General features: G+C 35.4%; 2 protein-coding genes across 3 annotated transcripts; both read left to right on the forward strand.

The window, feature by feature from the left end:
• The first annotated feature begins 2,594 nt into the window (after window positions 1-2,594).
• Window positions 2,595-9,562, forward strand: LOC141444026 (uncharacterized). The gene is made up of 3 exons (XM_074109467.1): window positions 2,595-2,665; window positions 5,810-7,210; window positions 7,719-9,562. The coding sequence occupies exons 1-3, from the start codon at window positions 2,612-2,614 to the stop codon at window positions 9,153-9,155; spliced, it is 2,892 nt and encodes a 963-aa protein (XP_073965568.1). The 5' UTR covers window positions 2,595-2,611; the 3' UTR covers window positions 9,156-9,562.
• A 104-nt stretch (window positions 9,563-9,666) lies between these two features.
• LOC141444027 (uncharacterized) lies at window positions 9,667-13,388 on the forward strand. Of its 2 annotated transcripts, none has more exons than XM_074109470.1 (2): window positions 9,667-10,104; window positions 10,275-13,091. In XM_074109470.1, the coding sequence occupies exon 2, from the start codon at window positions 10,623-10,625 to the stop codon at window positions 12,957-12,959; it is 2,337 nt and encodes a 778-aa protein (XP_073965571.1). In that variant the 5' UTR covers window positions 9,667-10,104; window positions 10,275-10,622; the 3' UTR covers window positions 12,960-13,091. The 2 variants fall into 2 exon arrangements, with proteins under 2 accessions (XP_073965571.1, XP_073965569.1); XM_074109468.1 differs by having other exon boundaries at window positions 9,668-10,104; window positions 10,296-13,388.
• The last annotated feature ends 291 nt before the right edge of the window (window positions 13,389-13,679 follow it).

Consider the following 13,679-nt stretch of genomic DNA (forward strand, 5'->3'; position numbering starts at 1 on the left):
GTTTTATTAGTTCTCTAGAACATTTTAGAACGTGTTGCGAGATATGTGTTTTTCGTGAACCAATGACGCTTTATTCTCCGCTCAGCTGTTTCCACCAGAGATGTGCTGTGCGAGGATAGAAAAAGGAGGGTAAATGAAGCGTCTCTATTGGCACATCTTTGGTAAACGCAGCCTTCAACCCTTGTCTGTGTTTGACAAAGATCAGTACCAAATTTAAGGCTACTTTTAAGGGTTCCGGAGCCAAAATGGCAAAAACGGAACCCTTATAGTTTCGCCATGTCTGTCTGTCTGTATGACTGTCCGTCCGCGGCTTTGCTCAGCGACTATCAATGCTAGAAAGCTGTAATTTTGCACGAATATATATGTAAACTATGCCGACAAAATGGTACAATCAAAAATTAAATAAAAATATTTTTTTACGGTAGACGTAAAGTGGGGTGATTTTTTTTCTCATACAACCCTATAGTGTGGTGTATTGTTGGATAGGTATTTTAAAACCATTAGGGGTTTGCCTAGACGATTTTTGATTTTATGCGAAATATTCAACTTTAAAGTGCAAATTTTCATTAAAATCGAGCATCCCCCCCCCCCTCTAAAATCTAAACCGGTGGGTGGAAAAATTTAAAAAATTCAGGATGGCAGTAAGTATATCAAACTTTCAAGGAAAACTATAACGGCTAAGCTTGCTTGAGAATTATTAGTAGTTTTACTCTTAAATAGCAGCCTAAGCAGTTTAATACATCAGTGAACCTGTATCCTAAATTATAGTTTGATCATCAAAATTCGATCACCAAAATAATAGATCTGTCACCTAATAAATAGATCAGTTCCTTAATTCGATGCTTCTAACTATTCTACTAAGGCAGGTCTGGTTAGGTACGACGGCGAGCAAAGCGAGGAGGAGTGTTAGGTAGAACTGCGACCCTCAGTGCGCGAGCCGAGCGAGCGAAGCGAGCGTGCCGCGGTAGCGGCCGGCGAAGTGCCAGAACCAAAAATTTTTTGCTTACACTTGTATGATGAATATAAATGTTTGTAGTAGGTACTTGGATGTTTGTACGTATTTAAGTATATATGTATGTCTACCCGTTGTTTAGCTCCGTAGAACAAACTTTGCTTAGTTTGGGGTCAATTGGTGTAATTTGTGAGAAAATATTATTATTATTTCATTCATTGTATATCATTACCGTCAAATTTCAGTTCGATTATTTGATGATCAATATTATTTTCTAGTGATTATAATTAATTTTTAGGAAGCTATTTCTTCTATATTGTTTGGTGATTCAGTTTTAGTGACACATCTATTATTTTGGAACCCAATATAATTATTAAAATTTGATGATCGATATTATTTCCGAGTAGTTTTTAAATAATAATTAGGTACTTAACTGTTTTAATATTATTTGGTGATTCAATTTAGGTGACAGATCTACTATTTTAGGAACAAATATTATTTATTAGGTCGCCGAAAACGCATTTATTACTTAGGTGATCAATAAAATCATACCCATTTTTTTTGCAAACGCCATATTGAAAATGTATACCTAAATGTGAATGAGGGTTTTCACCAAAGGTTTTCACGGAGGTGAAATATCGCTAGATGGCGTTAATATCGTGAGGTCCTTTGACGTTTGCTTGCGATTGGCTGTTATTTATGTAATGTATCTGTAGAACTTGGATGACATAAAAATCAAGTGCCGTCAGCAAAAAAGATTGTGTGTTTTAAAAAGATAACTTGTTATTTTCACTTGTATTTAAGAAAAGCGTGTTTAACATTATACAATGTGGGCCCCGTAGTAGGAGCTAAAAATTAAACCACAGCTACTCTTCATGTTAAGCTAATTTAGTTCTACAACTTTTGAAAGTAACTTGTATTATGATTTTTATTAAATGTATTGCGAAATCCGTCATTTTGTTACGCGACAGGTCATTTAGGCTATTGGATGCCGTACACTGAAAATACCATTTAAATTGTTTGGAATAAACATAATGATAAAATTACTTAATTTTTGAAAGTTGCAGAACTAAAGTAGTTCCATTTCAGTACCTACATAGCGTTTTTAAAAAAAATTTTGCTCCTGTTTCAGGGGCCATTCTGTATAAAATGTACCTACTTATCGTATCAAAACATGTCTAGTAGTATAGAAGAACTCTATACGTAAATTTCAGCATAATATTGAATTAAAGCGAATTGAAAAAATATATTTTTAAGAAAATTTTGGTTAAGTACCTATAGTGTAAGATACTAAATTTGGCTTGTAATTTAACAGATCTTGTAAAAATGTATTGATATGTTTTTTCTGTAATAACGGAAAAAGCACCGAGAGTTTTCATGCTATCGCTGTATCGCTGTTTCAAACGTTTAGTTTGTAAATTTTATTATTTCGATATGGTTTCCATATAATTTCCGAAGAATCCTATAATTTATTGTTCGTGTTAAATACAGAAGAAACATGAGGGCACAATTTTATGGTTTCTGTAACGTCGTATATTGGAATTGATAATAATTGTAGACTGCATGGTGTTAGTTGAACGAATCATAATAAATTTGTTTTCTAAAGGTATATATATGGGTGTGTGTGTTGCTCTTCATGCTTGGAGAGTGAACAACAAAATGAGAGCGACGGCGGTGCTTTTGCTCGTCGCTGTGGTTGGCTCTACTGTTCAGGTATTTCTAGGGTTCCGCATACAGAAGTAACAAAAGGAGATAGAAATATCACACAAAGTAAACGCCTATGTCTATGGCGCTTATGTCTGTTAGAAAACCATCTTTATTTTATGAAGTTAATTAGGATCAGCCTAATAAGTGGTCTATCAATTTTTAATCAAGTTCCTATCAAATTAATGGAGGGTCTATGTCGCTAAAGTCGAGCTTTCAAGTTGACAGACACGTCACATCTATTGGCGGCATTATTGTTTTGTGACAATTGTGACATGCAAACGATTATCAACTTTAGGGTTGTAGACCACATATTTGGCTGATGGTACCTTTGATGGTACCTACTAATAGCTATATTCCCTAAGGCTCTGTCTGCGAACAATTCGTTAATCTGACCAATGCAGTTTTCAGGGATAATACCTTGTTAGGGTTAGGTAGATATAATTACCTAACAATTTTCATCATGATCGTTTGAGTAGGTACAGATCTGCTTACTCACATTTTATAATTGTAGTTGTAAACATATCCGTACGACATGTATGTGAGCTTAGCTCGAACGTGTCCTCAGTAGCAAGCATACTGCCAGTCACACACACTGAGATTAAGACAACGTGTAAGTACAAGATTAGCTCGTGAACATTGATAATTAGTTGTGGAGGGGCGCGCCTTCGTGAGTGAACAGATCTGTACTTTGAGCGTGTAAGCATAACAATCATACAAACTTGCTTATTATACTTAGGAGCTTTAATATTATACAGATTCACTAAGACCCTTATAAACACAAGAGGCGTGTGTATACATACTTATCTATCTATCTATAACAGCCCTTAAAGCGCCCGTCTAGCGGACGTAGGCCTCTCTACTTTTCCAGTCTTGCCTATCCACTGCCACTCGCATCCAGTTTACGCAAGCTTGTTGCCGGATATCGTCTGTCCATCTTTTTGGTGGTCGTCCTCTACCGCGGGTGTTAGCACGAGGTCTCCACTCCAGGACTCTCCTCGCCCAACGGCTGTGGTCCATTCTAGCAATATGTCCTGCCCATCTCCACTTTCTGCGTTCTATTTCTGTTATTAAGTCATTCACTTTAGTCTTCTGTCTGATCAACTCGTTTTTCTTTCGGTCCAGAAGGTGTATTCCTTGCATTATTCGCTCCATTGCTCTTTGTGGGACACGGAGTTTCTCAGTGGACCTTTCTGTTAAGGTGGTGGTTTCCATTGCATATGTGTAAACGATTGAATACCTACTTGTAGCCTTGTATCTACTGGTTGCGTACTTGTGTATACTTATGGCAGGACTAAATTTACAGTACCTACGTCTGTCTGTCTGTTCAAACCTTTAAAAGACGGGCCTATGGTCTCTCAAGTCATTTATAGGTAGGTTATAGTCATAGGTTCGAGCCCGTACTCTTGCATAACTTAACGCATTGACTGCCACCGACGCATATATGCGTTTTCGGAACTTCACCCAGTGCCGCTGTCATAATTATTCATACACCTTGATTGAACGCACGTGTGCGTCAGTGGCACCTGTGGAAGTCAGGTGGCAGTGAATGCGTTAATGAGGCGATTCTGTAATCATTGGGCATACACTTAGTAGAACTTGATGGCCTAAAAAAAAATTAAAGTAGGTTATTTAACGCATTGCTGAATTTGACGTAGTAGCCTAATTAATTTCGTTGTCAAAAAATACGTCGAAATCCCAGCGTTCACACCGATTTTAGCCTTTTGTCGCCGATTTTAGTCTTGCAAGGAAAAAACTGACAGGTACTTGCCCCATACCCCCATACGTGCAGAAAGTGAAGCTTTGCAAGTATTCAACCAATAGCGATGAAATTTGGTATGTTGATAGTTTGAGACCTTGAAAACATATTGATAGTTTTTATTCCGAAAAAATGAACTTATAATTCCTACAAGTGCGCGAAGACAGAATTCTTCGCAAACGAAGTCACAGGCAAAAACTGGTAAGTATTAAAATTGTGAGTGTGAGCTTGTTTGTTTCTTATGACTGATCATGATGGACTTCGATCAACAATACTACGTTGGTCGAAGATGATGAAGCATACTTTGTAAATCTATTATCTATGGTGACTGCACTCAACTCGAACTATGAACATAATCATTAAAGGAGCGGCCATAGGCCATACCGCTGCTTAAAAAAAAAACGGTGGCGGTACGGAATCGCAGTGACGCATCGTATGCGCACCGTTTTTTTAAACTACGCAAACGATGCGGAATTGCAGTGACGTGCCGTAAACGTCACGAGTTTTGTTCGGTAATGACAAGAAGTTTGGATTCGATTTGTAGCATTCGAACTTGATTCTGCAATACCCCTGGTGTTGCAGGTGTTTATGGGCGGTGGTGATCTCTTACCATCAGGAGACACACTTGCTCGTTTGCCATCCAGTCGAATAAAAAAAAAAATCGAACATGGCGGATGTACACAATATCTAATTTTGCTATTTCTGTTTCTTTGGCTAGTTGAAGTATAATTTTGATAGTGGTTTATGCGGCGATTAACCTTGACAGTGAACAGTGATCACAAAATTCTATATGACATTTGTCTCCACGTGGTTTCTGGAATTTTATTACCAAGTTGCAAAAACTACAACCACCGTACAACGTCCCTCTCAAGGAGAGTTTACTTTGACACTGGCGATTTGTCCTATTAGTTAGGACAGAAAAGCCATATTTTAAAAGAGAAGAAGAAGACAAGAAGTTTAAGACACGTCACTGCGATTCCGTATTTTAAGCAGCGGTGTGGAAAGCATGCAAAAAAACCGGCCAAGAGCGTGTCGGACGCGCCCAAAATAGGGTTCCGTAGCCATTACGAAAAAATTAAGTAATATTTTTCTAACGATTTCGTATTTTATACGGAATCTTCCAAGTTTAGGTATATTTTACACCTTAGGCTGCTATTTAAGAGTAAAACTACTAATAATTCTCAAACAAACTTAGCTGTTCCTTGAAACTTTGATGTAGCTACTTACTACCATCCTGATTTTTTTCAAATTTTTCCACCCACCGGTTTAGATTTTAGAGGGGGCACAGAAGTTATCGAATTTTTCGCAGATAAAGTCGCAGGCAACAATCAGTTACTAATAGTCACGATTTATCGAAACAATGATTAAAAAGCGACGTTTTCTTTTTGTCCTAGGCCGTTAGAATACGTGGCTCCCGACGAAAATTCATAGTAGACAAGCCCATTGTAAATTTGACACCTGCTCAGAAGGAGTATTTTGTGCGTCTTTTGTGGTTGATGAAAAACCTCAAAAATGGGTCAGATCCTAATCTAGGGCCTAATAATCCTGAGTTGATGCAAAAATTAGCACAAGGAGGCTTCTACTATGACGATGGTTTGAATGAAAAAAGTGAAAATGGTAGCAGTACAAAGCACTCGGGTTATTACTACCATGGATCTCAAAGCTACAATATTCAAAATAACTCGGAAAGTGGCCATACTAGTAGTGTCAGGAGCAAAGGAGACGAAAATTCAGTAAAGAATGGAAATCATGGAGAATCTCAGAATGATAATAATAACGAAATAGGCGATAAGATTTCATTCAACGAAAATGTGACTCCAAATCCATCTCCCTTAGAAATCCAAGAACATATAGAAAAACTTAAAAATAACGATTCATTAGGCCCTTATATTATAGATGGCAATAAAAGTAGCAGTCGGTCTAAAAGTAATGAAATTGAGAGTCCTCACAGTGTAGAAAATAATATAAGAAGTCCTCATGTTGTGCAGGCTCATGAAAGCAACGATCCATTAAGAAGTGAGGAGATTCAAGGTCCTTACGTCGTACATGGAGGTGCATATGACAGTTTTTCTAGAGAAAATGCGGTGAAAAATCATGGAAATGACGATACATTTATAAGTAACGGACTTCCATTCCCTTATAAAACAGGTAATGACAAATATAACAGTTACTTCAAAGAAAACGAGCAGAAATATGACGTGAATAATGACTTACATAGAAATAATGAGTTTCAAGATTCTTACTTTATACGTAGTGATGAATACAATAGTTACCCGATAGAAAATGAATTCAATAATTATGTAAATAACAATGCATTCAGAAGTAACGAAATCTTAAATAGTGGTGAACATAAAAGCTACTCTAGAGAAAATAACATAAAAAGTTCCGAAAATAACGATAATAATCGTGAGAGTGACCTCCAGTCTGAAAGTAGAGAGATCCAATGGGCTTATAGTTCACAAAGTGAAGAAGATAGTAATCATCTGACTGATGATTTTCCAGAAGTTTTACTCCGCAGTGACGAATATAACGATCTACCCGACAGTTTGATGCAAAGATCCGATGAACAGAGAAGTTTAGAAGCAAGGGGCCCATCATATAATGAGTTAGATCTTAATGTACAAGAACCAAAAAATGGTCTAGATAGTCACAGTACATTATATGACAATGACAATCAAAGTAATAAAATTAGGGCAAGTATTGAAGATCTCCTTAATGAAAACAATATTTATCAACATAGATATAAACAAAAGTCGAAATATAAACATCGTCATGAATATCGTCAGAGACATCGTGTAAGTATATATATCGCTTTCACTGAGAGATTGTTTAAAAAGTTTTATACATGTTTTATACAAATACAATACAATTCCACACACAATAAATGATTATTATGATTATTATGAAATCGCAAATTATTTATGAATCAGCATCAACTTTATTTCAAATAATAAAATCTTTAGATATTGTTCCTCGGCGGTTGCATGCAAAGAAAGCTTGCGGAGTACCAATTTTATCGGTTTAATATAATATAACATACTTTATACGGCTAATCTAAAATATGGGCACTAACGTCATGTTTATTTAATGTTGCTGTTCCTTATATCTACAAAAAATAGCTAGTTTTAATTTTGAGATAGTAGATTTTCCCTCTTGTTCTGAGAGGAGGCCTGTGCCCAGCAGTGGGACGTATATAAGGCTGGGATGATGATGATGAGTAGATTTTTTTACGTTTCTTTGTTATCAAATAATCTAAGGTTATCGATTTAAAATTCATTTAGAAAACATTGTATTTTTTTGCAGCAAAAACTCAAGGTGTCGTCGCATCTGCCTCGATTTATCGTTCAACCAGATCTGTCTCTTGAAACCATAAGAATAATTCCCGCTCCTCGTCTGACCAGTCTTGTCATAAAGATGTGTGACATATCAGAGCCAAACATATTAGAAGTATGGAAGAAAGTTGCGAAACGCCTAAATCTTGACAGCGATTACACCATCTCAAACATATATGAAGTAGAGCAGCTTTTCAAAATTATTAGAACATTTGTAACTCTGAGCAAAAAAGAAAACTTTCTGAGAATGCCTCTAAATAAAATACTTGTCACCATCCGTGATAGTATCAGGAATGAAAGGGATAGCAGAAGTGTTGAGGCTTACAAATATGAAGATTACGATGATGGTTATAACTCAGAAGAAAGCTACTATTCTGAAAACGGATTACGGGATCCCCTTGATTCCACAAACTTTTATGTCGACGCCTCTTTAGAACCTATAGAAATACCTTCAGATTCACTGACAACTTTTCTTGAATATATTTTTGAGACTCAAGAAGATTCTTCCGCTGACTCTGGCCATGATGACAATTCGAATTCCCTCATTTCCGATGAATCTGATGCAGAAAAGCTGCAAGAGTTTATAAATAAGTACAAGAGTGCAGAATTGTTTCCTAATTTATCAAGCTCAGATAATGATAGTAATGACACACATATTTCTAATGATTTAGATATTGATTTGGAAGATTTTCGTGATTTTGACGATGCAGCTAGTAAAATCAGAAATCAACCAGAAGAACTGAATCAAAGTAATTTATCGGGTGACTTGGATTCAGACGATAGCATCGACGATGTGCTGCCTATTTTATCAGATATTAGAAGCTCACGCTCATCCGAAGAACTGCCCCTAATTATATCAGAAGATAATTCATATATAAATAGTTCAAATCAATCGATCCCTGAAGACGATATTTTAGATAGAGTAATTCCAGGTTTAGAGGTCAGTAATGAAGAAATCACACCAGATTCACTAAATTCGGATGATGAAAATGGGGACAATGGGCCATATTCTCCCAATTCAGATTCCAGTAGTAAATCTTCGAACGTAAATGATTCAAATGAGCATTCTATGTTGCCGTATACAGAAAGTAGTACAAAACATGAAAGTGAATCCGAAGATAACTTAAATGTTGATATTTCGTTAGATATTTCATCACCATCATCTTACCCAGTCTCCTCAAAAGAATCTATTTCTTTTCACACGAAAGAAACTAGTTCTAGAGAAGACCCCGACGTTTCTAATAACCACCTTAATAACTTAATACCTTACGTAACAGAAACAGAAGTTAATAAATTTATATTGCCTTTTTTGGAAAAATATAGTCAATGCAGAGGCCCAATTCATGATGAAATATCGCAAAAACTAAGAGAGGTCATCGAACTATTACAAAACGCAAAATGTTTTTAAAACTTCCTTGATTTTTAAAAAGATCAATTTAATTTTAAAATGGAAAAAGAAACAAAATTACTCTAAGTGCAATAAACGATTTTGCATTAATTTTCGCAGTAATATGCTATGCTCATTTAGAAAATATGTCAGTAATGTTACTATTTATATTTTTTATGCATGTAGGCATGTACTTACCTAGAAAACGTATTTATAAAATAATATTTAGACAGCACGAAAATTAGTCACATAATATATCTATGGCAAAAGTGCCAAATAAATAAAATAAAAAATTAAAGTACAGGCTTGCAAAAACCAGACAGACTCTCGCTCGTGATTTTATCTATTTTTGTATTCGTTAATAATTACTGATTATTAGTTCAGTATATTACAACTCATATGACCAAAAATAAAAAATGGAAAAGATATTCCTAGTTTTATTTGTTGCTAATATAGCAATAACCAATAAAAAAATTGATTTCAAAAATAAATGTGTAGGTGTTTCAAATATCGCCTAATAATTCCAGTGTAGTGTACCTGTCTTACTTATATAAAATTGGATCGTAAAAGTTATTAAGATTTTATTTATTATCTAGTTGAGCTACTACTGCCACGTAAAGTATGGTGAAATAAATTTAAAAAAAAACTTTGGTAATGATTTCAACTAGCTTTTATTTCAAAAGTGACTAGTGAATTGAATTGAAATAAGCAAAAGAGTAATTAATCGAATTGTAAATACCACCAACAAAATCTATGACATCCTTCTTTAATTGAAATTGTTATTTTGATGTAAAAATAAATGTTTGTCGTAATTTAGGTACCGATTACACGGTTTATAATTTGACACCGTGTATTGTAAATTGCAATGAAAATGCTATTTATTCAGCTGGTAAGGATAATTGGGCATAATAGTATGATGTTGAAGCTTTTGGTGGGACTGTCTCTAGCATCGGCGATTTATGGAAATGTAGTGAGTATTTACATATTTATCGCGATACCGTTAAATTGATTTTAACCATTTTTGCCCTAATTTTTCATTTGTGAATACGATAAGAGCTCAGACGTACAAAATAAAAAGTAATTTGCGTTTAAATGTTTTTATTGTTAATTACAAAATATAATTTAAAATTTTAGTTTAAGATGTGACATGTCTGACTTCAGATTAACCCTCAAAAAAATTTGGATCCTCACCAACCAACCAACTGTGATAATTCCGATGTCCTGTTGAAAGTCTGGACGATCCTCACGGGTCTACTTGGTCCTGATGGAAAATCAGTTAAAGTTCCAGACGCAGTCCAAATCAAATACGCCTTAACATTGATCAAGAAATCCTTACAAGAAGATCCAGCCAAAAACCTCGCAACATCAATTAAACTACAGAATCTTGAAAATGAATTAGCACAAAACAATGACATCATTCTAAATGATAAAAGACCTTTGCGTAATCTGCTTGATACAGATCCAATCAAGAATGATTTGTCATCAAACATGCTATTCAGATATGACTTACCGAGTAACATCAAACCCAGTTGTAAAGCGGCTTTCTTGAATCTGATAGATCTGGCTCAAGAGGCATACGTTAATATGGCGAAAAGTCCTGTCTGTACTGATGCAAAAGCTGATCCTCTAGTTCAAAATACGGGGGGTTTCGCCTACTACGTACCTTCTGGAGGACTGCATCACAATCCATATTATTCACCTTTGATAAACCCTAGTGAAGAAGCGCTGAAGAAAGTAACGGAATATCTCAAAGATCCTAAGAATCATAATTTAAACAATGTTTTTAAATTACTACAGAAATTGCAACAGAACCCTTACTTTCAACCGAAAAGTAAAAATGACGCTTTAAATTATAATCAAAATCATGCTCCTAATAATGCGCTTGGATTTGATTGGAATTATATCGATTTGACAAATCATTTTTCACCTCTTCATGGTGACTTCAATATTAACCTGGAACACGCGAAAGACATCGCTAATAAATTAAACGCACAGAATATGTATAAAAATGTAAAACCAGATGCAACGGAGAGCAATTTAAAAGAATTAAATAGTCAACCGACTCCTGCTGATGCATCTAATTTACCTTATAGTGGCAGTGTTCTAATTAAGTCACCTAATAAGCAAATGCCTCAAGGTGGATTACCGGAAATACAGTATATACCTGATGAAAATGGGGATAACAAAGATGTGCCTAATTTCATAAATCCTCAACAACTTCAAAACAGTTGGTATCAACCAAATCCAATTGGCTATACTTACTTTAATCCATACCAAAATCAAGCTAACATTGAACTAAATGAAAAACTCAAGGCTCTTGAATATCACAATAATAGGGGTGACAACTTTAACAACAATAATAACTATTATCCAGGAGGATTAAATTATCCAAACAATAAAATACAAAACATTTATCAAAATACACTACCCAATGAAAAAAATCCAATCGGTTTTCCGTGGCCGTACAAATTGAACAATAATCTTGTTCTTGATAAGCAACCACATGACGCAAATGGCGTAACTAATGGAGCTAAATTGGAAACAAATATCAGACCAAAAGGTCAGGTCGAGTTAACTTACTTATTGAAGCGAAAACGTCCTTTAATATACCAACCATTTTATTTCGTGAAATATCGCTTGCCATACGATTACTTTATTCAAAATTTAAAACAAATGTTGTCATTAGTACCTGACTTAAGCACTCCTCCGACTGAATTGTACAAAGGTTTAATAGCACCATCGAATGCCACTGAAGTATCGCCAGATTTAGCTTCCTATCCTAAAGAAGAAATACACAACTTGGTTCTCAAAGATGGTGCTTTGGTCAAAGCTAAATATATTGAACCAAACGTGACTGATGGAAAAGATATCACTAGAGATCCAGAACGTGATTCCAGTGAAGTGAGCTTCGAAGGTGATCTTGAACACAACAGTGAAAAGAGTAAGGCTGCTGATGGACTGTCTCATCAATACCAGTTTAAAAATCAGGTTAAAAATGTATCTGAACTAAATTTACCAGTGCCTAACGATGCAGTAAAAAATGGAGCTGTATTGCATCGCAACTTTTATCCGTTGCGACAAGACAACCAGAATTTAGCCAAGGTTTTAGCTGCACTGGGTCTACAAAACATGCTCGTTAAAGACCCAAACCTAGCTGTACCCAGTCAAATTAATCCTCAAAATACATTAGAAAATCCAACGTCATATCATCAAGAAATCCCGCTACATAACTTCGAAAACCAGCCACCTGTCTTCCACCAGATATATTCGCCGTATAAAGACATCCAACAAGCTGCATCAAATGCGCTTAATCCACCATATGTAGCTAACAATCAAGTTAGCCAAAGAAATCCATATGTAGTAGGAAGTCCAGCAACGCCGATTCATAATCCGCCACAATACATTCAAGCAAACCCATATCAACTCGAAACTCCGTCGGCTAAACCAGGATACCAATTTATTAGACCCCCATATAGAGTTGCAAACACAGTTCATCCGATCCAGTCTCCATACACGATAGGAACTCAGGCTGCATTAGGTCTAAATAACAAATTATTGGGAAATAGTTTAACAAACAATAATTTGTATAAATTTAGACAAACAAGACGAATTTTGGGGGGTTATTTGAACCTAAATCAGTATGGGTACAATAGACCAGGCTTATATCCAAATGGACCAGGAAATCCATATTTTAATGTATTGGGAAACCAAGGTATAATAGGACAGCCTGGTATAGGCGGTCTAGGTAATCAATTAGACAGTGGTTTAGGTCTAGGACAAGTAGGACAACCATCTTTGTATGTGCAGCCGCCATATTTCGGCTGAGTTTGCCATCAGGATCTATTCAAACTATTTTTCAGTGATATTTTGACCTTGGATCTGACACGTATGCTACATTTAAAAAAAGAGACACTTGCTTTTATATGATTTTTTGAATAAATAAACGGCTTACATTTATTTTCTGCTGTCTGATTTTGATGTTATAGTTAGGTTTTGCCAAAGCGCAATCCATTTTTTTTTATTTGTGTTCTTGGACGCCCTTCGTTTAGTACATCTTTTAATTTTAAAGCATACTAATCTTCTGTTTAGGTACCCAATTGTTTTAATGATAGTTTTCGTCGAACACACTACCTAATTTTATTTCATTTTTTATTTTAGTTTTTCCTTATTACCGACGACGTGGGTAGTTATTATGCAGTTACTTCTATTGTAAATATGTATATATTGTAATAAAATGTACTACCTTAAAAGTTATCTCCTTGTTTTAATCAACGCGATATTTTTAGTTATAATTTTATCATGTGCTAACGATTTTGGTTGTAGACGGTACTTTCACTAAAATGACGTTTGCAACCTCCACAGTCCGTAATCCAATCCATGGGTAGGCATCTAAGCATCATAAGTTGTTGTTGTTGTTTCTTTAAAAAAATATGGCTGTCCATCGGAGGACAATTTTGCCAGTGTCTAGTAGTTTTTGCCGTTGTACGGTAAAAAAATTCTAGAAAACGAAATATGAGAGGTAATGGTGGATGAAAGATGACAGCG

The sequence above is a fragment of the Choristoneura fumiferana genome, chromosome 29, assembly GCF_025370935.1.
Source record: "Choristoneura fumiferana chromosome 29, NRCan_CFum_1, whole genome shotgun sequence".
In the NCBI taxonomy this organism is placed as follows: domain Eukaryota; kingdom Metazoa; phylum Arthropoda; class Insecta; order Lepidoptera; family Tortricidae; genus Choristoneura; species Choristoneura fumiferana.